The sequence below is a fragment of a genome, unplaced genomic scaffold, assembly GCF_019419815.1.
Source record: "Pyrus x bretschneideri cultivar Hongxiangsu unplaced genomic scaffold, Pyrus_bretschneideri_v1 Contig62, whole genome shotgun sequence".
Classification (NCBI taxonomy): Eukaryota; Viridiplantae; Streptophyta; class Magnoliopsida; order Rosales; family Rosaceae; genus Pyrus; species Pyrus x bretschneideri.
In genome coordinates, this window is record NW_025999801.1 from 1,969,808 (window position 1) to 1,996,718 (window position 26,911).

Below are 26,911 nucleotides of genomic sequence, written 5' to 3' on the forward strand. Positions count from 1 at the left end.
ATTGTGACCTCGAAAGGTCTACGGATTTTAAATGATTATTTTAACTTCAAACTTTATAACTAAGTAATTAAAATTCTAAATTAACTAAATTAGATTAAAGTTGCGCAAAAAATAATATAAAATCCCGCGAATATGAATACATAAATTATAATAGTGAAATCCAGGAATGGGATTTCACACCACAGCACCTCAATGTCGCTCCCTCCATCCATTCCATACGATTCTTCTTCGACCACCCGACCTTCATCTTCGTCTCACTGTGCCATTACATACATCAGAGGTGCATTCGACTGAAAATTCGACAATGCCCACCACATTCTACAAGAGTCAGGCGTGCTTGACTAGGTCCTAGGCTTAGAGTTGGTCGAGCTCCACTTTGTGGCTCGAGTAAAAGCACGTTCTTGGTTCTGGGAGAAGAGAAGTGAGGTGAAAGAGAAGAGGGTGAGTTTTTTTTATTCATTTAAATTTTGTTTGGATAAAAATTTATTAGTTTATTAATATTTAATTATTTTAATTCAATTAGGCAAGGAGTGGGCTTCTTGTCCGCCACGTCAGCATTTAACAAAAAAAATAACAGAAAAGTTAACAGATATTTGACATTGTAATGAATTCATAAGACAAGGTATGATATTGCACTGTTAAAAAGATGAGGTATGAGATTGTGGTGTGATCTATAGTTGAGCTAGTTTTGTGTAATTTACATTAAAATTCCACACGAGTACTGTAATATTTTATTTCTTATTTCTTTTGTCTATTAATTTGTTTTGGAGTTTTTATTTTTATTTTTATTTTTATCAAACGATAGATTTTGTTAGACTAGATATTAGATTAGTCACAAACAAAATTTAAACCTACGCCGTCATATAAAAACTCAATACCTTTTCACCACTATGATAAAATGTCACTTGCATAGTCATCTTTGATGATGTTGTGGTTTTGGTCTTATTATTGCGACGGCATTGAAGGCATGGAAGACTATTGGAAATGTTAGTTTTTGTTAAATTTCAAGCATGTATTACGGTTTTTTTTTTTTTTTTTTTTCTTATCTCGAAGTTTTGCTTCTACTGGTTTTCTTGGAGAAAGTTATTTTACTGAGGCCTGTATCACCAACAATTTTTTTCAGTTTGTTGTCTTTCTCGAAGTATATGCACTTACTTTTTTTTTTGGTTGAATATGCACTTACGTTTAGTGGTACTGGTGTAAAAAATAAGTACGGCTTTTTCTCTGTGTGAATAGTCATGGATTGGAGTCTTCTTTCTTTAGACCATTTCTAATGGTTGGGCTAAAAGTCAAAATTTTTAGCCCAGAAATAATTTTTTTGTTCCAACCGTTTTGGTCTTAAATTTTAGCCCGGGATTATTAAAGAATAAACTTAGGCTATTTTTTTTCCTTAAATTAATTTAAAAAAAAATACATATATAGACTATTGTAAATTAATTTTATGAACATTTTAATCTAAAAATATTTAAATTCCGATAAATATTGAAAAATCACTAAATTTCCACAAAGCAAGCCTTCAACTTTCAATTCACCAACCGTTCCGCCGCCATTGCAATTTTCTTGAAACTTTGCAATGATTTTATCCCACAAAACTTTCTTATTTTGATTTGTGCCAACTACACCATCTTCGCTAACATAAACTCATGCCAAATATAAAGTAACATCTTCCTTACAGGTCCAATTACAACCTCTAATATGCTCTTTTGCCATATTGAACAATTTGGAAATGGTAGAAAGATAAATTGGAAGAATTGTAGGAGAAAATTGAGTTTTGTGTGGATGTTTGAACAAATACATAAGTATTTATAGAGTTTTTTGGTGAATTTTGAGTTAAATAATTTTTTTAAATTATTTTAGCCGTTGGATTTAAATTTGAGCCGTTAGATTTTTTTTTACCGTTAGATTTGATTATATTTAATCTTAACCATTGAATTCAATGTATTTTAAAATAATATATTTAAAAAAAATTAAATTTGAATTTGGAAAGCAACCTATTAAAAAATAAAAAATAAAAAAAAAAAGCTGTTGGCACTAAACGAGGAGAGGGAAACCTTCGAACCTTCCCTTCAATTTCTTGGATAAAGGAAGGAAACTTTCCTCCTCCTGCAAAACAAAACAAGTCTCCGTTTACCTGATCTCAAGACGATCAATCGCCTCACCCCGTCCACATTTGATTCATTGCTTGATACGCACGCAACTCACTCAAACCCAGTTTCTACAAGTTTCCAGGTTTGATTTTAAATTTCAACATCTGTTTTTGCAATTCAAAACTTTTATAATTTTGTCTGAAGGTATGTATTTTACGGTTGCTGCTTAGAACAGAGCTGATGGATTCAGATAACGGGACGCCGCAGCCTCGGCCTCCTCAAGGTGATGGATTCAGAGCAGGCCAGGGCGATTGGAGGAGTCAATCTCTGCCGTGTTCACGACAAGAAATTGCCATCAAGATGTAAGTTGTTTTTTTTTTTTTTTTTTGGTTTGTTTGTTTATGGAGTTGAGATTGTAATTCGATAGATAATATTCTACTAAGTAATGTTCGTTTACTTACATGAATTCCGTGAACGTGAATATACGTTCATACAACTGTACTTTAATTCGAATCTGTTGCATGTAAAGATTCGATACATTGAAGACGCATCTTTCCTCATCTGGCCAAGAGGAATTACCAGAACTCATGAAAATTGCTGCAGTCTTTGAGGAAAATGTTTATACTTCTGCCACAAGCCAGGTACTTGTGTAAATCTCCGGGTTACTTCATCATGATATAAATCTCGGGGTCCTACTTATCATGGATTTCATTTTTCAGTGGGATTACCTACAGAAGATTTCTACAAAGATGTTTACTGTGGAGGCCAAGTCTCCGAACACAATATTGGACACTTCTTTTCAAGCTAACTCTTCTGGTAATCGAAACCACCCCCTTTGTCTTCCTGCTTGCATGCTTTTTGACATGGAGGTACTGTTATCTTTGTATATAATGGGTTAAGGTCGAAAGACACATTTTTGATACACATTTTCAGCTTTGAGATTGAACACATATTAACCGTAGCGATTGAATCATTAGAACTATAATTAAACATTCATGTTGTTACGACGAAGGTAACATAAGTGCACAACTTACAGAAACACTCTGTCTTTTCTTTAAATCGTAGGTTCCTCTCTTGCTGCTCAACTTTCTTCATAGTTCTTTTCCTCTGAAACTCTTTATCATCAATTAATTATGGTATGTTTGGGTGACGGATTTTCAAATTCCAAGAGATTTAGACAAAGTGAATAAGAAATATGGATCACAGACAGGTAGATAGCAGGTATTAGAAATGTACCGCATGAGGATTACGAATGTATGTAAGAGAGATTTATAAATAACTCTTTTCAAGTAGTCATTTGCAAATCCCTCTCACATGATTTTGTAATGCTTATGTGGTGCATTACTAATTCCTCATGTCTAAACTTTTTGTGACCTATAACTTCTTCACTTTGCCTAAATTCCGTGGAATTTGGAAGTCCCTCACCCAAACGTACGCTAAATCTAAAGAAACTAGGAGAAAAATCTTATCTGAAATGTCCATGCATGATCCTGGTTTCTTAAGCACTTGGGCACCCAATGTGCGCTCAAAATTTTTATGTGAGTTAGATCGGTCCTTTAAAACATTACATTGCATGTTTTTGCAGGATCATTATTGATACATTTGGTTCGCATTTTTCTTGACCAATGTTCTGAAGGTAAAGCTGTTCTGAAATTTTTTCAAATGACTTACAATATTTTTGTATAACTTTGTACCGATTCTAGATTCCCCAGCACTGACAAGACATGCCAATGAGGCTATTTGGCAAGAGGAGGTCTATCAAAAGGTAAGCTGCTTTGACATGCCCCTAAATGGCTAGTATATGTAGAAGATGCTATTTTGGCCTTCCTCTCGGGTGGGGATTATATACTGGTGTTCATACATGATGAAGGAGTAAAAGGGAAACTAGAAACAGCCTTTTCAGGATTCATCCCGCTTTATCAGGAATGCTGATAAGATGAAAGAATTCTATTATTTTCATAAGTTCGCATTGGTATATTCTATATTGCCCAAAGAACAGGCAATTGGTAGTAAACTAGGAATTTACTATGAACTTTATTAGTAATTGAAAATAAGTTTGAAAGCCCTGGCTACCGATCATCACGTGAAGCTTAACTGTGTTACATAAGTTATACGTGAATTCATGCTTTCTGGACGCATGGTGGCATGCACAAGCTCTTGATATTGGGTTTGTTTTTTTTTTTTTTTTAAAATCAAGTAAAAGCTTTAATAGATGCGGTAAATGATGAGCTAGTAAGAAACAAAGAATCTTAGAGCTGCTATGGTGTTTGGAAACATGTATCTGTTTAATCATATTGGCTTGCTGTATCTGATTTGAAGATCAAAGACATGAAGGAGATGTACTTACCCGAACTGAGTGAAATGTATCAGAAGATTGCTAATAAAATTCAGCAGGTATGTAATCACTCCCTCATAATTTGTTGCTTTACTTTTATAGTTTTACCCTTAAATAGTCTTTCCCTTCAAGGTTATCGTCGTGGTGGTTTATGGTAGATCCCTTGTAATGACTGCTCTCCTTTTTAACTGTTGCTGCAGTGTGGAATGGCTACATGAAATTTTTTAGCATACCAAAAATGCCTTATTACTTCTTATATTGCTTTTCTTTTGCTTACTTATGTCTTGTATTCTTTCTTATATCGCATTGCATTATTTTCTAAAAGTCTTGTTATCATACCAGCACGAATATTGTCTTTCAATGCAACCAAAATCAGAGGAGCTTGAGAAGCTAAAAATGTTCAAGACGATGTTAGAGCGTGTTATATTAGTCTTGCAGGTTTCCAAAAGTAGCATTTCACCTAGTTTGAAGGACAAGTTGTGCTTATGAGAAGCAGATTATAAACTTTATTAATACAAACAGACCAAGGAAGCCAGTTTTATCTCTGAAGCAAGGGCAGCTCTTCTCACCTCAAATACACAAAATGCAGCCGTCACAATTTCACACTACTCAAGTCCATCTTGAAAATCAAATGAACCCATTGCTGCAGAACAACATGACTAGGTTGCAGCAAAATTCTGTGTCTTCTGTAGCTGGGGTTTCAATGGCACAGAAGAACATGTTGACCGTGGGCATAAAACGAGATAGGGAAGAATGTCTTGAAGCATCATGTCAGGTATCAAGAACCACACTTGAACAACAAAATTCAATGGATCAACAAAAGCAGCTGCATCAATCACAAAGAGCCCTTCCTGAGACGCCATCAAGTATGTATTTGTTCTTTTTCTTTCTAATTTTTTACCTTTTTACAGTTATGCAGCTCTTGTGTTGTCCTTTTTATGCATCTGCTTTCACGTTATTCAGATTATCATGTATGAGCGTTTTGTAATTTTATTTTGCTTATATATTACTTTTCAATTTGGGCCTGTTTTATCATATTACATTATGGTTAACGTTGTCATTGTTATATGAATTTATCTGGTTGTGTCAGTTGAACAGGCTACTTTATTTCTTATGCCTGCCTCATGTACATATGGCTGTAAACCGTCTGGAAAATAATCAAAGTTTGAATGTTATCTTCTCATAATTGGACTTCTGATATTAAACAACATTGACCTGAATTTGGCTTGGTGAACCGAATATCTTTCATTCCTTTTGATAGCGTGAAATATGGTTGTTTTATAGATAAAGCATTCCTAAAGGAGGCTTATTATTAGGCCGTTTTGATCAAGCGTTTGGTGGTCGTTTACTAATGTAGTTTCCCATGACCATAACATTGACAATCTAGTGAATTTTTAGTCCTGTTCTGCTTTGGCCTGTGCAGTTTCTAGTTTGTCTGCATACTGCTCATATCTTTTATTTACAAAAGTACATTTTTAAATTCCGGCATGACAGTTTTCCATACTTTTTCTCCCAGACTAATGCTCATTATCAAGTTTTTGTACAATCTTGTGTGCACACATTGACGTATATTTCTGCAATTTATATGGACATCTCTAGATTGCAGGGTCCAGACTGGGAATGCAACTGTGGGTGATTGGCAAGAGGAGGTCTTTCAGAAAGTAAGATGTTTCGCTTGTTGTCCATACAACTATACTGATGCAAAATTGCCTTGAATAGTGATTTTCATTCTAGTCTTATTAAGTTGCCTATCATCGGCTGGGAATTTAACTAAAGCTCGCTTCTCCGGGCACTTTTGTTGATGCATTAAACAGAAAAACTTAGATTGATGCATGAGTGAGCGACTAAGAAACCCAAAAATGTTGTGATATTATTATGCTGTCACCAAGCATGCAGCTGCAACAATGTTTCTAATCATCTTTAACTTGCTAAATTTGATATGCAGATCAAAGTCATGAAGGAAATGTACTTGCCCGAGCTAACTGAAATTCATCAGAAAATTATTAGTAAACTTCAGCTGGTATGCAATTACTTTATCGTTTTTCCTCATCATTTGTTTCTCTACTTTTACCATTAATTAGTAGCTTTCCATTCAAGGCTATCATGGCAATGCTTTGTGAATCTGTGATAGATCCCTTCGGTTGGATCTCCTTTTTAATTATCGTCCCCATTTAGACTGTATATGGCATTGTCACCACACCATCAATGCTGAAAACATTATTTGCTAGAAAGTCTTGTTACTTCTTATATTGCTGTTCTTTTGCTTACTCGTGTCTGTTCTCTCTGTTTGGCAGCTCGTTTCTCTTCCAGAATATTCAGAACGGAGTGATAAGCTAAAAATGTTCAAGACAATGATCGAGCGCCTCATATCAACCCTACAGATTTCCAAAAATTACATTACACCTGGTTTGAAAGACAAATGGGGCTTATATGAGAAGCAGATACTAAACGTCATTGATGCAAAAAGACCTAGGAAGCAGATCCCCTCGTCTGATTTGCACTCCACCCAGCAGCCATACTCTCAACGCCTTGCCGCAGAAGTAAAACTAGAGCAAATAGAAGGCGAGGGTTACTGAGCTATGTGCCGCGGTATGAATTTGCTACTACACCTGTAGAGAAGACAAATGTTGCCCCATCATATTCGCCATCAAGAAGTGGCCTATCGAGCTTAGTATAATCTCTTGTTAATATATAGTACATTTACTGCCCTATCTAGTGTTCCCCTTCTAAGGATAAGCAGTCTCTGGTTAGAAGCAAATTTCTTGTAGACAATGATGTAACACATGCATCTTTAGATAGTGAAAAAGTGATTTTTGAACTCTCATATTTCTCTTCTTGCGTTAAGATTGAATATGATGAAAGGAAAATCAAGGAACAAAACAAGCTGAGGAGTGCAGAAGGAGAAAGCGAGTGTGAAAACAGTTGGATAAATTAGACATAGGAAAAAGAGTTATTGTGAATTTACCATTGCAAATAAAGCGTTCTTGTGAATTTACTAACAAACGAAGAAAAATAATGAGATTTTTATGTAATTAAAATTTTAATTTTGAGTGCTAGTATAGTACAAGCGGCATGAAAAGAAGTGAGAAGGTTGAAATGAGAAGATAAGTGAAAAGGTTGCTAGCATTTCTCATTACAAACATGTCAAAGGTTTGAGATGTGTAATTTGAAGGGATTCAATCATTCAACACTCAAGCTAGATCCCTTGAAACTCAGAGAACTCTCGTCTAAACATAGCCTAAGAGAAAAATCCCCAGCCGTCTAGAGCAAAAACCAAAGAAAAATTCTCTGCTACTGGCTCCGCTTTGGCTTTGGAGTCGGAAGCAATTATCTTGAAATCATTCTCAGTCTCTTCCCTCTCCCTTTCCACTTACTTTGTTTCGTGTAGAATTATCACTGTGAAACAATGTAACTGCCATGATAATCATAGTTGCCACGATAGTCGTTGTCTTTTGGCCCACGCACACGGAAACACAAGGTTTGGATCCAGTTATCATCCTCTAATTAGGGTGGAAGCCATGAAACGGCGTTGGAATTGGTTTTAAGCCAGAATGACACTTTGAGTTTAGATTATCACGTTTTTGTTGTCCTTTTTATGAAAAGTGATTTTTGCATCCTCATATTTCTCTTCAAACAAGTTTTTACAATTTGTAAACATTCTTGGATGGTCAAAGATTTATAATGTGACAGAATCAACAACACTTAATTTAAATTACCAGAAGGTAAAATGTTGAAAACACATGAAAAAAAGAGAGGAATCCTCATCAAGAACACAAATAAATAGATTACAAACATCCAGAATCTGTACACTTAGCCCAGAATCTGAACAGGCACAAAATTAATTGATCAAGCAGCACTCATACAGTCTTCCCACCCTCCATACTTGGAACTCAAGTTTCCTCCCCCATTCTGCTCTGCATATTCTGCGACAACTGCTCGCACACAAATGTCCCACGTCCTTGCTATCTCCCCAAGTGACAAGGGTTCTGTCAGCCTCCGGAGCGACATATTCAGCTTTGATTTTACCTTTGCTGAAAGATCTTCTAGCTCATCACTGCCATACCAACAATGGATTAAATCAAAAGGACATATGGAAACTATACCTGCTTTAACTACTACAAGAATCTAAGAAACATGGCAATGTTATTGTAAACAACAAGAACTGAAAAATCATGGCAAATAATTAGCGGTAGGTTCTCATTCTAATAACTGTGCGCTGTATACATGGAGGATGATAGTTGGTTCGGGATGTAGAATGATACTTATAATAAACAGAACAAATACAAAGAAAAAATCCCGATGTCTCACCCGACTTCCACTCTCAAATTGTCTAGAAATATGGGAGAGCACAATGGATAATTTGCAGGAACAAGCAATCGTAAAGGCTGGATTGGAAGCTGCATAGACATGAAAAGCAAAATCAATACAGGAATAGAAAAATCACATGTATGGTTTCTCATTCACATCTAGACTAGTGTGTAAAAGCAAAGCATACCATTTGAGCTGAAGGGTGCTGTGACCTCAGATTGGGATTGATGGTCACGGGAATGAAGGAGCACCGGACAATGGTTCCTTGACCACCTCTAAATTGAGCTGAGACTACTGTTGGAGGGTTATCTTCGTCACTGACATCTAATACAGTGTCTATTAGTTGGTGGTTAATTGCTGTAATTTCTTCAAACAGGGTTTGATTCACCTGAAACATGTAATATACTGTAACTGTAAGGATCTTTTGATTTGTTTACCGACTAATAAATTCAAAGCTAAGACTTGCCCCAGTAACCCTACCGGGAGTCATACTTCATGAGATGCACAAAGCAATCGACTCTCTCTGCCTAAACAATTATGAATCAATTTCAAAACATTATACCAATTGATATGCTGAGAAACCTATCACAAAATGCAACTTTCCTGGCTTGAATATGGAGAAAATATAATTTGCCAATAATGATGAGAACTGATATATATTTTACAAAGATGACTGGGAAAAAGAATCTCTAATCTTCATTTCAAACATACATGGATAAGAGAGAGATTGTTAGAATCTAAGCTTAAGAACTATAACAGAACACATAAAATGTATATACGAACTTTAATACTTTTATTAAATTAGGTGCTATGGGTTACTATAATAAAAACAAACCTAAAGAAAATGTGAGATATTACTAGAGGTTTCCTGTCATAGAAGTCAGACAGTTATTGAAAATGAAAGAAAGAAAATAGAAGACAAAAGTATTTGGGTCCTCGAGTAGAAGACAAAGAGGGAGATGACAATTCTTTTTTTTAATCAGAGGGTGAAGGCAATAATAATGACTGAACCCTAAAAGCCAAAAGGATAACTCTGATGATAGTTTCTCAACTAAATTGCTGTTCTGTCGAAACAGTATCCATGAGATGGCATTACTATTAGATAAAATTATAAGCTTCATAGGATTTAGAAAAGAAAAAGAAAACTCTCAGAGTAGCATCATACCTCAATCTTAGGCCTTTTGATATAAGATATTGCAGTTGATTCCAAGTCAAATATCTCCGTATCACTCAGCCTTGAACTATCATAGATACTTCCAGTTGCTGAGGCATCAACATTAATTGGTGATGTACTTCTGCAGCGTTTCATATTTTTTGTTCCAAAGGTCTTATCTTGCCATGCCAAATAATTCTTCTGCAAACGAGAATTAGTCATGCCCACAAAATCCTCACCAACCAAACCTCTAGATCCCAGTAAGTGTTGCTGATCCTGATATCCTATCAGTTGTACAAACTACACAGCCAATGTCCAAAATAGCAGCACTTAGTGCTTTAGATGACATCATGTTCACCTGAAATGGAAAAGAAAATAACATTTCATCTTATAATCCCAATTTTGATGTTATGCAGTAAATCCAACACTTTCTAAAAGACTAAAACAATCAAAGAGGAACTTGCAACAGTTCAAACTAACCACTTTAACTAAGCGCTGAATAGGCTGCTTACAAGCACTCAACTCATCAGACATTATTGTAGATGTATTACAATGAATGTCGTTACCGGATTCTTCAAGTAAGAGTGAAGCAGATATCCCAGGAGTGCTGATGGCAACAGGTGATGTGGATTTTGGTGCACCATCTACTACATGACCTCCAATAGTTCCAGCATTCGATAGGGATGAAGTATCAGACATAGGTATCTCAAAATCTCCTGGGACAGACGATGAAGGCAAGGGAACCAAACAAGAAGTTTTAGTAGAGGGTGTGTTTATGGGATAGAAAGTCGTTCTAGCTTCTGTAAGAGGCACCAGAATATTTTTCTTGTCAATAGTAGAACACCTAGGAACTTGTGAACAGGAAGAACCATGAGTTTTGGGCGAAGCAGTAGGAAATGAAGCTCTGGATTGAAACTTTAGCAGCCCGCTATGATGTTGCTCAATTTGCTGTTGTACTGATTGCTGCAGCATCTCATGCCAATCTTGAGGTTCTTGCTTCAGGGTCTGAGTCTGCACATCCCGCTCCTCTTTAGGTTGTTTCAGGTGCATCTCTTGGAGTGTATTACAACTTGACTCAAAAGCATTCACATTTGACTGAGGTCCATGCACCGAGCTATGTGACAACAAGGTCTTAACATTTGGTTGTTGGAGATTGGTTCGAGGAATATTTAAAGTTCCTGAGGAGACTTGCTGCACTACATTAAATAAGCCTATCTTTCCTGAATATGTCTCAGTTGGCTGCAGGGTTGGGCACTCAGATACAGAATTACAATCATTAACCCAGTTTGTTGCACTGCTCCGCTGCATTGTTGTTGCAGAATCCTGTGAGTTCGCTGACTGAAATGTTGGCTTCTTTTGGTCTTGCTGTGTCTGAACTGGAGGAGTTTGAGAAGGAAGTTGCACAAATTGACCGGTAGAGTTCACATCAGAAGAACGTTGTCCATGCTGCTGTGAGGGACCAGAATTTCCCCTTCCACGTACGCTAAGAATAGAAGTAATGAACTTCTCATATACACCCAGGTTCTCCTTGGACGAAGGTACAACTTTGCTTTTAGGCAAATTTAGATTAGAAATGATTGACTTCACCCTATTCCTCAATGCATTAAGTTTCTCAATACTGACTGTTTCTGTCTGTTGAGAGACAGAGTTGAGCTGGAAAATTAAGAGAACTTTAAAAAAATAATCATAGAAATTTGTCGTCTATGGAATTTTAATGTAAAAGAACAAGGCGATTGATCTCATGTTGGATACCTAAAGCAGAAAATTTGAAGTGAAGGATAATTTACCTGCTGGAGCCTACATGTTATTGTCTTATACATATCAGCCAGAGGTATTAAATACTTGCTTTTTAGACCTTGAAGCTGCAAAGTTACATTTCAGAAAATTATTCAGTCACAGCTTTAACTCTTTGATTAACTGCCCTACACAATGGGCAGATAGTAATTTTACTGACAAAATCAGGAAAGAGAGAGAGAGAGAGAGAGAGAGAGAGAGAGAGATTACCATCTGATAGGCTTCCTCTTGCCTGTTATCTGTACATGAAACCCTTCCCTCAGATGTAGAAGTTAGTGTTCCTGTCAAACGAGTATATAAAAATGGAGAGCAAGTCAACTGAGAGTAGATCTGACAGGATGAAAGCGGAAATAAGGTGATGATGAGATGTAATTCTACAAAGGGTTTTCAGATAAATATCCATACAGAAAGATATATAGACATCCCAAGAAGTGAGCCCTTCTTCGTTTTAACTAACAATCAAGGATGATTTCCAAAATCCACAGAATTCCAGAAATTGGCAATGAGTTTAGAAAGATTGAGCTTGTAACATATCTTTATTGCAGATAAATATATTTCCTAGAAGCCAGCTAATATAGTTGGACATATTTTATAGTTTGTTAATAGATCATTCGAAAATTTCATAATAATATTGCAACTACAAATGCATAATCACATGAAGATATATTATTGCGCTGCTAAAAGAAAGATACGAGAATCCAGAAAAACTGCAAGACAAATGAAGCAACCAGGGCTCATACCGAAGAGAGAGTCATGTCAATCAATAGATAACAAAACCAATCAACAAAATAATAAGAAAAAAGGCAGTCAGAACATATATTTTCAAGTATCTATCCCAAATGTTACTACAAAGTTAGAACTAATTTTAACAATGAACTGCATATATTTGTGACGTAATTTTGATAATCAGCTTGATTAGAACTAGCCCGTACCAGTTAGAAGTTCATCACACATCCGGAATAGGATCATAGAAACTAGCAACTCAATAATATATCAATGATGTATCTAGGAAGGTGTTTCTACTTATTTTCTTATTTAATAAATCTACTTTTTTTCTGCTGTAACATGATTCAGTTTCACAGTACTTTTACCTGATGTTTGATATGCTTGCTGCTGATCTTGTGCCGATGGATTTGGCAATTGTTTCAACTTCTCTGGCTGTGTTTGAGTGTTCAGTCGTCTCTCAAGAGAGTGTGGTTGTGGTTCTTGATCTTTATTTGGCAGCGGTGAGCTTTGTTGTAGCACAGAAATATTGTTTCTTTTGCCCAATTGCTCATGATGTGCACTTGAAAGATTTGTTTTCTGTACCTGAAACCGTTGTTGTACATTATTCTGTTGGCATGGTGACCTGGACTGTTGCTGCTGCAAGTTAAGGACGCCATTTGGTTGCCCATCTAAGTGACTCTGTTGCGTATTAGTAGCAGTCAACTTTCTCTCTATCAAATGTGCTTGCATTTGTGATTGCATTAATGGGTTCTGTGAACTTGATGATACATTTTGATGAATATCTGGAATCACTTGTGATTGGTTTGTTTGCCTAAAGGCTATCTGTGACTGATTCTTAATCCTCGACTGTATTGTCTGATGGAAAGAAGACATCGGATCCTGCCAAATATCAGAAAGTGGAGAAAAACATGTCTCAGAAGGGCGCATGACAGGAGTTTGCAACATAGATTGTTGAGAGGTCTGCTGCTGAGTAGGGTTTAAGAGTTTCTGTTGGTAGTGGTGTTGCGGCTGTAGTTGCTTTTGCTGGGTTACATATGAGGGTGAGATATTTTCCTGCCAGACCTGCTTACAAAGATGAGGATTTTGCTGCTCATGGTTCTGCTGAGTAACAATCTGGGGTGAATGTTGTCTCCCTTGCTCCTGTCTCATATTATTGGCAGTAATATTATAAGGTAGCCCACTCCCTGATAAATTTAGTACAGACCTCTGTGAATTACCAAAGACATTCTGCGAATTGGAATTTTCACTAGCATTATTTGGCAAAGGAACCTGAGGCGTAACACTGACAGTGAGCTGTGCAGATGCTAAGTTAGTAAAACCTCCACCAGATGCAATGTTATCTCGAACACTAGGCAGTGAATGTTGTTCATGTGCTTGAGACGGAGCTGTGGATTGAACAGAAATTGATTGGCCTTGTAGCACCACCTTGGGGATGAATACCATAAGATGTTATTATAAAATAAGGATCAAAATATCAAGACGAATTAATTGAAATTAGGTGAAGAGTACAGGAAATATATGTAAAAGATCCTGAAACGGAATCCTAGTAGTTACAACTTTCCATTTTAAGTTCGATTCCTGATGTTAGGCATTATAATGGTGGGTTGAAGCACACATGCGACAAGTATTAGAATATAAAATAATTATTGTCTCAGTGTCGGAAAGCATAAGCTTCTGAGAATATGATGACCAACAAATTCATCAATATGTATCTGTCACTACTGGAAAATAGTATAACAAACGTGGAAAGCAAATGATGGGAATGTGTGCGTGTGTGTGTGTGTAGTGCAAGCATAGACCAAACGAAAATGTTCATAGAAAGGATTTTGTAGCCACCAAAGATAAAAAAAAACAGTTCTTAGATTTTCCCTACAAAAACCCATAAGTAATCTTCTGTTTTATGATTTTAAAAACTTGATTATGCAGATAAGGAAGACGATATCATGTATATATATATCCAACGAAGATATATAAAACGACAGAACAAGCTAACATCACACTACATGTTAACACCATTCCAGGTTTAAGAGAAAAATATAATGCACATAAACAGTCAATTTAGAAGCAAAAAGTTGAAGAAGATGATATTGCTAAGCTCAATAATTTAGTTTCCAAAATAATGTCATACCTGGATTCAAGTTTTTTGACGAAGATTCCAATTCTTCCAACTTGGATTTGATCCGCAGTATATATTCTTGCTAAATTAAACAAGAAATGTTTATTTCAGACTGATAAAAAAAAAATTAATCAACTATGAAAATAAAAAAAGACGTCAGTGAACTGCAAAGATGACTCTTCTAGGTTTATTTCTAAATTAAAGAGAGGTTCTTAGGTTCAAGAAGGGCAATACTGTGAAGAAAAGAATAGAAATATAAGCTTAAGAAGAAGGCACTGATAACTTAAGGTACCTGGTCTCTGGAAACCATATAAACCTTTTCCTCGAAATTTACAGAAATCCTCTTATAATCAGACATATGTTTCTCGTGCTCAGAAAATGGAACACGCTTCATTAAGGTACTTAAACTGCATGAGAAATTGTTCTAGAGTCAGAATGTATCAGCCATGCCTGATCAATTAATTTGGGAATTTTATTTGTAAACCAATTACAAAATTAATTTTATTTGTAAACCAATTAGAACTGAAACAACAGTGGTAATACATATCCAGCCTATCAGAAGATAAGTTAAATATTTGCTTTCCAGGCTTGCCAATTGGTCATCCTGAAGCTCTCCCAAGTTCAGCCATCATAAAGCGTAGCATGTCTAAATTGAATTTTCTCTCATTTTTTTAAGTACTTAAACAAGTTTTAAAGTACTAATCCAAAAATGTAATAATAAGACAAAATCAAAGTAATCAAAAAGAAAAAAAAAGGGCAATCCTAACGGGGGAATTCAATTGATGCTTTAAAATAATGAAATTCAACTTACACTTTATTCACAACTTTTTCTCGAGACTCTGCAGGAAATTTAGTTCTCCAATTGACTGGATCCATATTGAGTTCAGCTTGAGCGTGCCCTTAATAATGAGTATCCATAAACAACAGACATTGAGTTAGTTATAAAGCTATGTAAAGGACTTCACAAGCAATAACATTTAAAAGATCAAATAGCACATACAGAAATGCAAACACTAAGGAGAACTAAATAAACTTTCAATAAAAAACCCTCCCAAATGACAAACTACAAGTTATTTATAGCACAACAAATACATGCCTTTGTCTCTGTTAAACATTTTAATCGATTTCAGGTAATTAAAGCCACGTACAAAGCAAATTTATAGGAAGCATCTCCATTGACTAGACTTAAATAAAACCATTTGCACCTCCCTCAATCAAATGATACTTATAAAAGACCATGCTTAGGAAAGACAGGAGCCAAATTTATCTCCCTACACAATGGGAGACCAAAACTTAGAAGCAACTGGTTTTTATTTTCTCTAATTATAGAAGGCAGATAGTAATTCTTCATTTTTTTTTTAAATATTAAGATAATATGTCTTACAAGTTCGCATCCTATGTTTATGTTTTCTGTGATGAAATTTTATTTTTGTCCACGACTACATCATTTTAGGACCACATTAGATTATTATATGGTTAACTGGTGAGTTTCTGATACTATTACATACTTTGTCTCATGGAACCACAGTGCATTTTAGGTTCAGCATGGAGTTATGACAAAATAAAGCATTACTACAAACAACTAAGGGGACATATGAAAGATCATAGGAAAAATTCTTAGAAGTTTTCTAAAACGAGCTTGAAGCTGCAGTGCTGCACTACACTAAAACCAAAACAAATCTGCAGAAGTGTCTCAAATTCTGCAATGTATTACCAATGATAGAATCCTAACATTCAACCTTGACTCATCTACTCAACAGCAGAATAATCTATCAATCATTATATTTCAAAAACGAACTATTACATCGGCGTCACTAACTAACAAGTATGTTAGCAACAACTTAACAACTTGTTAGTTAGTGAACACCCACTAAAAAGAAGACACCTGTACAACCAATATGGCATGAATGCCTAACAACCAATCTGCCAGTCCACAGTAAACATTCTCTACTGTATTACTAGCTCTTTCTTTGACTTGTAACAAAAGTAATCTAATTCATACAAGCGGCAAGAGTTTTGTCGTTTAAATTCTATTAAGGGAAGCCTCGGTGAATGGCTTTCCAACTATATCATATTACAATCATCCCAATTTAGTCTAAGGCCATAGATGAGCAACCACCACTAAACCTCCAAAAGGGAGCTTTTTCCAAAATGCATTTTACCCTATTTTGAGTTTCACTTTGCTTTTTTTTTTTTTAAATCGCAGAGACCCTCGACCCCCGCATCTGGATTGCACTCTCTCAAGTCTAAGGCCATAGATGAGCAACCACCACTAAACCTCCAAAAGGGAGCTTTTTCTAAAATGCACTCTCTCGAGTCTCAGTTCTTCTTCTTCCTCTCCGCTTTCTGTTGTTGAATTAATAAATAAATAAATAATTGGCAAACGGGTTGTGGCTTTGGCTTTCCCCTTCTCCAAAACCCCAACAGTTTTCTGATTTTGAAAACCGAAACAAACAAAAAAAATCTAAAAACTGGAAAAGTTGCCAACATAGCAGGAAAAACTTTTAACAACAACAGCTCTTACCCAAAAAAATAAAAAAAATCAATTTAGCTAGACTGATAGCAGCATTAACACGAACAGAAACATAGCATCCCAATAAAACCTCAAAACAAGCGCAGTAAAAAATCCCAAAAACAAAAACCCAAGTTCAACCAATCGAATACATATTTTCAATATACATATAACCAATTCACAGAATCATCACCCAGAAAAATTCACCAAATTCACAGAGACAAACGAAACCCCCAAGCCAGCCGCAGGTACCCAAATAAAAAGTTCAAAAAATAAAAAACAGAATTAAAAATCTATAGAAAGATTTTATACCTTTTTTGGGTCTCTAAAAAAGTCTTGCGAAATCGGAGATTGAAGTAATCAGATAAAGGGTTTTGCGGAGGACTCGCGGCAGAGGAAAGGGCGACTGATCATCGACTGTGTGCTCAAAAGACTCTTTCCCTTCCCGCCGTTGTGTGAAGTGTACGAGTGTGTGCTTCTCATGTATTATAGGCTGTATACGTGCGTAGGTTGGTAAGCTTGACAAGCAAGAAATTTAGTGTACGTGTAGATTTGTCACCGGTCAAGGTCATTAAATATAAATCCCCGCCAAGTGTGGATACCGTTCAAATATGGAAGTTGGGTCACATATTGGACATTGTTCCTATTTTGTTCTTTTTTTAGTACATTGCACATATCTTAAGAACGTTTCGCATCTTTTCTGTCAGACGTTGTTTTGCGTTTCTAAAGAACGTTAAGCATCTTTTGTGGTTGTATATTTCACATCTCGTAAGAGCGTTACTTGTCTATTCTGTTTCATTGCACATTTTTTAAGAACGTTAACCAATCTGTCAAGGTTCCATATAGATTATTTTTAAATGACTGAGTAATGGTAAGAACATCAAGGCACATATATACATCTTTTTGAATTGGGTACATGCACAAGTACTAAGAGCGTTATGCATCTGTTCTGTTAGGTTTCATTACACATCTACTAAGAGCATTACGACCACTTGGTCAAATTTGTTTAAGGTAATATTCTAAGCTATTCTAATTTAAAAATGGACATGACATTCACCAAGTAGGGGTGCAACTTGAGTAGGTTGGACGGATTGGATGGTCAATCCAACCCTGCCGCAACCTTCACAATTCGGGTTTGGGTTGGGTTTGGATGCATACAAGTTTAGTGGTTCGGGCTTATTCATGTTGGATTCTGGTCCGCACAAATTTATCGAGTTCATATTATAACACCTTATTTTGATTTTTCAAATTTTGAACCAAACAACGTCAATATTAGTTAAAATTTCATTTACACATCATCATCCGTACAAAAGTTAAAGCAAACTACTTGGAGACTATTTATAATGTTTCAACCATGCAAAAATGTAATTAATTTACAAGATGTATACCAAAGCTTCAACCAAAAGAAATGCAAAAGTAACGCTATCATTCATTATCCATATGAAAACCAATAATAGCTCCAAGTATAATCATTCCTAAACGTATACAGAACTTGTGTAATGAAGTGAGATGGGTAATATGTGCGTGAGGGAATTTGGGCTCAAGATCAGATTGGGTTTGGGTTGACATGGACGGACAAGGCATCAACCTAACCAAACCCAGTAAATGATCGGGTAGTTTCAAGTTGGATTTAGGCAGGATTTTTCTTTCATTTTAAACGCCCAATTAGATTTGAAATCAAGTTGGGTATGGACAAATTCAGATTGATCAAACCCAAGTTGCACCTCTATCACCGAGTAGAGAATACATTATCTTTTAAAAAATTTGTACAGGTACCTTTTATTTTAATATTATAACTGTCAAAGTTTGATTAATTAAAACGAATCACATAGGTTAGTTGAATCACATTAGGGGTTCGATACCAATTATCTATACTGTGGATGAGAATGGTCGTATTAAATTGGAATTACAACTGTATAGGTTTTCCAATATATTCTACCTTATATGCATCTAGGCATACTCATGATCAGTGAGGCCCTCGACAATAATTAGAATAGTTGTCAGTGAAAGGGTGAATTAAAAATATGCTTTAATCATTCACTTCCTCGCGGATAAAAACATAATGGATTGCACACAAAAAATGATAGAGCAATAATTAATTTGATTAATTGGATAGATGTAGAAATTAATTGAAACAATTTAAATTAATTAATTTGACATTTACACGTTTAAATAGGTCTCAGAATAGTTTTTGTATTGGCTGAGCACGTAGGGCCCTAACCCATGGTGTTTAATTTGAGTTATAAGATGACTAAGTACAAAACGACCCAAAAGGCCCACTAACCCATTTTATCAAAAAGAGTTTTTCTACAGAGAAGTTCAAGCTCCATCAAGCTTGAACTCAAAAGAGTAAAAGTCTAAGTCCTCATTCCTCCTATCAAAGAAAGAGTAAACTCGCTTTAACTCCACCATTGGGTTTATCTTTCATCTCAAACACTAGGAGGTGTGGAAACTTTAGATAAATTTTTTAAGGGAGAATCTAAACAAATTGAAACCAAGTACTAGCTTTTGGGTGAGAGGCGTTGGTAGAACACCTACATAGGCCTTAAACAAAGTTGCTTCCACTTGCCATATCTAGCATTGCACGTTGATTTAATTGTTAGATTTTGTCATGCATGTTACATGTTAAATTTTGAAGTCTCAAGCATTGAAACTCCCTATGAGACACAGTAATTCTCATTTACGAGTGTCTTATAATTTGAATGAACGACATAATTGATATGTCTCACTTTTATAGTATATTAATAAAAAGCAAATACAAGTGTGATACTTTAATTATAATATGAGTGGACAACATAGTTGAACACCGCCCTAATGAATTCCAAACAAAACATAATGCCTCCAAGATTTTGGCCATAAGAAAAGTAGTTGAAAGTTGAAGAAACTTGCAAGAGTTGGAAGCCTTCATATGTATAACAAATTAAGTCAAAAATAGATAAAATTATGTGTAGATTAACTACGAACTGCAAGAGTTTGATACAAGTTTCTTGCAGAACAATGAATGCTAAAAAGGATTGAGGAACATAATTTCTCTGCTCTCTCTCCCAATTTCAGCAATGACCCTCGTCCTGATTTTTAATTTTTGTGAGGACAACTGCTGATTCGATATAATTAGTTGATGGTAGTGTATACTTCGTGCTTGTTTCGATTTTTGTTCGAACGGGTGGAACTCTGTAAAATGCTGGCATTGTTGCAGGAAAGAACATTTGTCTAACTCCTTCGGCTTTAATAATTGGGAATATGATTCCTGATGCACTCTGGAAAATGAAAACCAAAACGTTAGTTTCATTAAGTAGCAATTCATATTTGCATTATTTGTAATATGTCTTAAGTAACAAGCTTGCTGATGAGACAGTAGTGGGAAGATCACCAGTAAACATACCAAGATCAATCTAGCCCCCAACCACAGGCGTTTTGGTGTAGGGAATGGAATCATTAAGCGGCCGACTCCATACACAGCAACAACAAAGAAATGGAGAAACAGGCTGATTGGACGAGGATTAAGACCGGAGAGTAGAGATATTGGGCCGTTTGAACAGACCCCTCCAAGGCTCAAATAATCAAAACAAGCTTCACGTATTTCTTGTCTTGCGGGGTCAGGCGACGTACAAAACACCTTGTAAAGAGCACCGGCCAATGTGTTTATGGTAGATGACACAGGCTGCAATGAAAATTAACCAATTCCATCAGCCACATTTTTGAATGCTTGATAACAAGCTCTTGCCTAGATATATATATCTGACATGTTATATTGTTAGATTGAGAATCGATGCCTAATATAACAACATAACATGTCAGACTGTCATATAAGAGAAATTTTAATTTTCATATTGCAAATATGGCTATATACCTTACGCAGTGTGTAGAATGATTCGAGATAATCGCACAAAGCAGGTGCATCATTGAAATCACTTAGCGGTCTCAGAAGATCCCTTAGAAGAACAATGTCGGAAAGAGCGACAGTCATTCCTCCTCCAGTTAAAGGATGTCTCATGTTGAATGCATCCCCCAATAAAATTGCACCAGGTGTGGGTTGAGGAGCAGCAGGCATGCTTTTGTTTTGCATTGTTCTGATGATTCCTTTATCAACCGCTGCTAGAAAAGCCTTTAAGAGTTGATGGGGAACCTGAAACAACGAATTCCTCAGTTCAGTCCCTTTTGATCGAAATGACTGGAAATAGGAACATAATTGAGTCATGTAAAATAATAGATACCTGAGGAGCCACGACAGTTTTCAAATACTGAGCCATTTCGCCGTTAGCTACTGAAGGTACTTTTGTGCCGGGTACATCTACCAAACAACGAACCTCGGTGCTACTAATAGGATAAAACAGGATAGGTGAAGGGTCTCCCAAGATCACATGTCCATGGTTTGCATGAGGAAGCTCACAGTTCTCCAAGATCAACCCGACAAAGCAGGACGGATTTTCAATCTGCAGTATTTAGACAATTTAGTCTTGGTCTCATGAAAGAGCAAACAAATCCATGCTAAAACTTGAAGGAAATGCTTGAGTTTCTAAAGACCGAATAAATTACATTTGGAGAAGAGATAGAGCGGCGCAGATTTGAAAAGCAGCCATCGCATACTATTGTTAGGGGAGCATATGTTCTCATCTCCTCTCCTGCCTTGTTCTTGTACATCACTCCTCGGATGGTGCCCTTTTCTTCAAGAAGTGTAGTAACTGTTCCTTGTTCCAGTTTCACACTGTAGAGAAAACATTGTGATAAGTAAAGAGGCACAAAACAGATTACATCAAAACAATCAAAACTAAGAAACATGGAAATGATCTTCGCATCATTATATTCTGAAGGAAAATGGAAATTACGTACTTTGGAAGAGCTGCGGCCCTTTTGCGCATTCTTTGGATGAAACGCCCGTTATGAAAACTTCTCCCTGCTATCTCTGAACTATATGTTTCCAAGGGATATGACAGTTTTGTGTCATTGCCATTTTTGTAAAGGGCATAGCCAAACACTTTCTGAGCATCAATGGAGTCATTAGCACAATCCTCAAGACCTAATTCAATCAACTTGAGATAGCCTCCAGGCTGCAAGAGTTCACCAACAATTCTGTCCGGCTCGCTCAAGTCTCTTTCGATCACATGTACCCGCCGTCCTTCCTACATATTTATCAAGAAGCAAAACTCCTGATCAACTTAAAAGGCCACATAATTACAACTTTGAGCTCCACCAGGACAACAAGATCCGAATGATTAATTAGCCAAACTAATGACAAATACAAACTGCCCCAAAACCAGAGTTTATCAGTGTGAACAAGATTAATATTGACTGCACTATTGGAATTAGCTCGCCATATTAGAGCCAAATCAAAAAGACAAAAAGCAAATAAATTGGCTTTGACAAAATCATCTATTGACTGAATCCTCATTTGTGTGGTTTATTTAAAATGCTAATTAGTTTTACTCTCTTGGACAAATGTTAGTGAGAATCATTTAAAAGCGAGTTTAGGGTTAATAGTAAGATTTATTTATTTTTTCCATGGTTGAAAATGATGCTTCAAGTAATTTTAACTCTGAAATTAAGTTCTAATTAAGGAAAAAACTAACCTGCATGAGGCAATTAACTCTTTTGTAATTATTTTACTTAAAAATATTAATTAAAATTTGTATAATTTTTTCTCAATTTTTTTTTTATAATTTAAAAGAATGAAAAATTAAATTTAAAATTACAATAACTACCCAAAGTAGGAGTTGTGTTACTTTTTTCTTTTTTTTTTTTAAAAAAAAAAGGAGACAACTGGTGGTGGCAAGTCACGTTAATCCACCTCTTCCGAGGACTGAGAAGACTCACAAAAGCATTTCAACCCTTTTGTTACTTTTAAGATTTCATTAAAATGTATTAATTTATTATTTTACCCTTTAATTCTTATGTCTTCTCCAACATGTATAAAAAAGAGGGACACTTTTTGGTATTACTGAAAGTTTCACTAAATTGGTCTTCTTCCTATATTGAGATGAATCAACAAGAAATAAGAAAAACTAGTAAAAAATTGTTTCTTATAGAATATTCAATCGTCTTAAAATAAAAAATAAATAAATAAAAACTAGAAAATGAAGATTATGAAGATAAAGAAAGTGAGAAATAATGATCACCTTCCCAAGAGTGTAAGCAAGAGCAGCACCAGCAACTCCGGCGCCGACAATGACAACATCCGTACTTTTCTCAATCTCCGCCGTCAGAAAAACACCGGTTGCTGAAACATTCGCGATGTCATCGTCCTTCTTGTCGCCGTAGGTGGTGCTTATGAAGACGAAGAAAACAGAACTCAACAAAGAAACCAAGACGCCAGCAAGAACATAATCATAAACCATCTTAATTTAAGTAATTAATCTCTACGATATAGTGTTTTTTTTACGTCTGGAATTTGGTTGTGAATATTTTGATTTGTGAATGTGAAGTGCTTAATGCTTATGATGGGCGCTGAAGGGCAATTATATAGGAATGGGATACTGCAGTTGGTAGGCACCTGCTGCGGTGTTTCGGGTACTTTTTTTTATTGAATGAATTTTTGGTGCTTCTGGTGTTTTTTTATTGAATGTATTTTTGGTATTGTAGTGCTTCTTTTATTGAATGAATTTTTGGTAGTGTGCGGATTATGTGAAAATATTGTGGGATAGAGGACAATGATAAGTCACTTTGGGACAATTTAATGGTGTCACACTCAATCATGCATTATGTTATTTAAAAAGTTTAGCCTTTATATTATATTAAATTGCATTCGGATTGCATTTTGATTACGGCTAATCTTTTTGAATTTACATGTTCAAGTTTTATATAATCATTATATATATACACATATAAGGTCTGTATTAGGAGTTTACACATGTTTTGTTACATATTTTGTTTCTTGTAGTACTCATTTAGTAATTTTTTATTTTTTTAAATTTGAATTGTCTATATTTCAATTCATCACTTATTTATAGTGAAAAAAATAAATGAATACGATTATACAATGAAGGAAAGGGATCCTCTTTGGATCCCTTCCTCCTAATCCACCAAGTTCGGGGATTCGAACCGTTGAAATTTAATTCAACTGCTAAAATTATTATAACTTTTAAAATGACCTCTTATTTGTAGCTGTTGGATCAAATTTCAACGACCCAAACTTTCAAACTTGGTGGATTAGGAGGAAGGGATCCGGATCCCTTTCCTACAATGAAACATTAAATGACTACAATTTAATTTAACGATCATATCGTTTTGAATTTAAGTAATTTTTTATATAAATAATATTTGAAAGAAGACGCACAAAGTAAACAATTAGGTCGTTAAAATACATGAAAATGTTAGAACTTATTAAAATAACACATGAGTGGATTAAAGGTAACATATGACAATGACATAGCATGATGACCGGGTCAAAGAGTGTGGCATTGCCACTGAGACCGCTTGCTTGCACTCCCATTGAGTCTAAGTTTGGTATGAGGGCATTAAGATGACCGACGCATAAAAAATTACGGAAAATTAATTAAAAGAGTTTAAAATTTTTGAGTTTTAATGATAAGGACAAAATAAAAGATAAAGTGAATTGTACCAGGATTGATTTTTTAAATCTTGTATCTTTATTTATAGTAAATTAGGTAGAATTGTTTGTCATCCAAATAATACAATTCTGTAGAGAATGACTCTTCTAGTACCTAAAATACAAGCTACTATGCATGGGCCGGAAGGAGTTAAGGCCTAGGGGGCACATGCCTCACCCATTTTTTTTTCATTAAAAATTACTTCATTAATCATATTAAAATAGTGAAATTTTCTCTTTTAGTTTTTAAATGCCCCTTCTCTCTTTTTTTTCTTCTCCTCGTACTAATGTCTAAACTTTGTTGAGTTGCATAATTGGTTAATTAGTACGAATGAGCATTATATTATCAAAATAATAAATAAAAATAGACAATAGAGTAATAAAATTAGGCATTTTATAGCTATATTTTTCAGCATTTGTAAACATACTATCTTTATCCAAAAAATGAGCTTAAATTTTTTTAAATATTCCCTTTTAATTAAATTTCTGGCTTTGTTCCTAGTATTATGCCACAGAAAAGATGAATTTTTTTAAGAAGTATGATACACACACACGCACACTTTTATTTATGCATATGCACTACGTTCGATAATTTAAAATTTTGTACTTCAGGGTTGACTGTTGATGCATTTCCATAAAGATCCAAAATTTTGTGGTATATTTCTTTTTGAATGCACAAATACAGTTAGGTTGTACAATTTTCTGCTTTTTAGAACTTCTTTTTTCTTTTTCAGGATTTCTGTTTTTAATCCGCATCAGCTCAGGTAATTTACCATTCGCTCCTCCACCTCGCGTGTGTGGTCGCAGTCTCAGATCGAAGCTCCTTCCTCCAGGTAATTGCCCAGTCGCTCCTCCACTCTCTCCCCCTTTCTTTCTCTCTCTCTCTCTCTCTCTCTCTCTAGCCTTCTCTCTAGAATCAATTCAAAGTTGTACAAATCTCCTTTTGATTTTGGGTTTTTATTGAATTTTACTGTTTTACAATTGAAATTTTGTGTGGATTGTAAAGTTTAGAAATTTTTTAGGTAGGTGTTCGCCTTCCAAATTCGTCATGGGTCTCGTGGAAATTTACTTGAACAAGAAATTAATGATTGTGAGTGTGCCACTATTAGTTGCCGTTAGTAGACGGGATTTAAATGATTGAGATTGCACCTTGACTTCTAACCAAGAGATTGTAACGTTAAGTGGAAGTAGCCCAAATCAAGGTTCTTCCCTTGCCTTAATGATAAGGACCAGGGCTGGGTTCGGTTCAAATTGGTTTGGTTCATTTTTTTTGCGATTCGGTTTTATTTCAGTTCGGTTTGGTTAAATTTCGGATATTTTTTTTTTAGAAAAATGAAAAAAAATTGAAAATTATTTTTAAAAATCTAAATATTCACAAGCAGCGGCTGAGGGAAAGTTGAGAGTTCCCAAAGTTCTCTACCTATATACGAATATATGTATGTGCGCGCGCGCGCTTGTATGGCGCTTTATTGATTTGCAAAAGGACCAAAATTGTAGAGAAAATGTTTAACAAATTTGCAAAAGGAATAGATGCTTAGTCTATAACATTTAAAAACGAGACATCTAATTCAAAATGTCCCTTTAAAATGGGTCTCAGAATAGTTTTTGTATTGGCTGAGCACATAGGGCACTAACCCATGGTGTTTAATTTGAGTTATAAGATGACTAAGTACAAAATGACCCAAAAGGCTTACTAACCCATTTTACCAAAAAGAGTTTTTCTACAGAGAAGTTCAAGCTCCATCAAGCTTGAACTCAAAAGAGTAAAATTCCAACTCCTCGTTCCTCCTATCAAAGAAAGAGTGAACTCGCTTTAACTCCACCATTGGGTTCATCTTTCATCTCAAACACTAGGAGGTGTGGAGACTTTTGATAAATTTCTTAAAGGAGAATCTAAACAAATTGAAACCAAGTACTAGCGTTTGGGTGAGAGGCATTGGTAGAACACCTACATAGGCCTTAAACAAAGTTGCTTCCACTTGCCATATCTAGCATTGCACGTTGATTTAATTGTTAGATTTTGTCATGCATGTTACATGTTAAATTTTGAAGTTTCAAGCATTGAAACTCCCTATGAAACACAATAATTCTCATTCATGAACGTGTTATAATATGAATGAACGACATAATTGATATGTCTCACTTCTATAGTAGATTAATAAAAAGCAAATACAAGTGTGATACTTTAATTATAATATGAGTGGACAACATAGTTGAACACCGCCCTAATGAATTCCAAACAAAACATAATGCCTCCAAGATTTTACCCAAGATTTTGTCCATAAGAAAAGTAGTTGAAAGTTGAAGAAACTTGCAAGAGTTGGAAGCCTTCATATG

The 26,911-nt window shown here is 35.4% G+C and overlaps 2 protein-coding genes and 1 pseudogene across 4 annotated transcripts; 1 reads left to right on the forward strand and 2 right to left on the reverse strand.

Annotated features, from left to right (window-relative positions):
* The first annotated feature begins 1,966 nt into the window (after positions 1-1,966).
* On the forward strand, positions 1,967-7,246 carry LOC103946192 (mediator of RNA polymerase II transcription subunit 15a). 3 transcript variants are annotated; one of them, XM_048572647.1, is made up of 11 exons: positions 1,967-2,229; positions 2,318-2,449; positions 2,617-2,728; positions 2,807-2,903; positions 3,673-3,723; positions 3,791-3,852; positions 4,407-4,481; positions 4,765-5,288; positions 6,022-6,083; positions 6,368-6,442; positions 6,717-7,246. In XM_048572647.1, exons 2-8 carry the CDS (start codon positions 2,328-2,330, stop codon positions 4,909-4,911), a joined length of 666 nt encoding a protein of 221 aa, XP_048428604.1. In that variant the 5' UTR covers positions 1,967-2,229; positions 2,318-2,327; the 3' UTR covers positions 4,912-5,288; positions 6,022-6,083; positions 6,368-6,442; positions 6,717-7,246. The 3 variants fall into 3 exon arrangements, with proteins under 3 accessions (XP_048428604.1, XP_048428603.1, XP_048428602.1); XM_048572646.1 differs by having other exon boundaries at positions 2,323-2,449; XM_048572645.1 differs by lacking the exons at positions 1,967-2,229; positions 2,318-2,449; positions 2,617-2,728; ... (2 more) ...; positions 3,791-3,852; positions 4,407-4,481 and having other exon boundaries at positions 4,921-5,288.
* An 866-nt stretch (positions 7,247-8,112) lies between these two features.
* LOC103946193 lies at positions 8,113-17,554 on the reverse strand (annotated as a pseudogene).
* Positions 17,555-20,081: 2,527 nt separating this feature from the next.
* LOC103946237 (squalene monooxygenase SE1-like) lies at positions 20,082-23,414 on the reverse strand. The gene is made up of 7 exons (XM_009356891.2): positions 23,145-23,414; positions 21,862-22,151; positions 21,568-21,736; positions 21,246-21,464; positions 20,882-21,157; positions 20,414-20,692; positions 20,082-20,288 (listed from the first exon to the last, which is right to left on the reverse strand). Exons 1-7 carry the CDS (start codon positions 23,361-23,363, stop codon positions 20,082-20,084), a joined length of 1,659 nt encoding a protein of 552 aa, XP_009355166.2. The 5' UTR covers positions 23,364-23,414.
* Between the last annotated feature and the right edge of the window lie 3,497 nt (positions 23,415-26,911).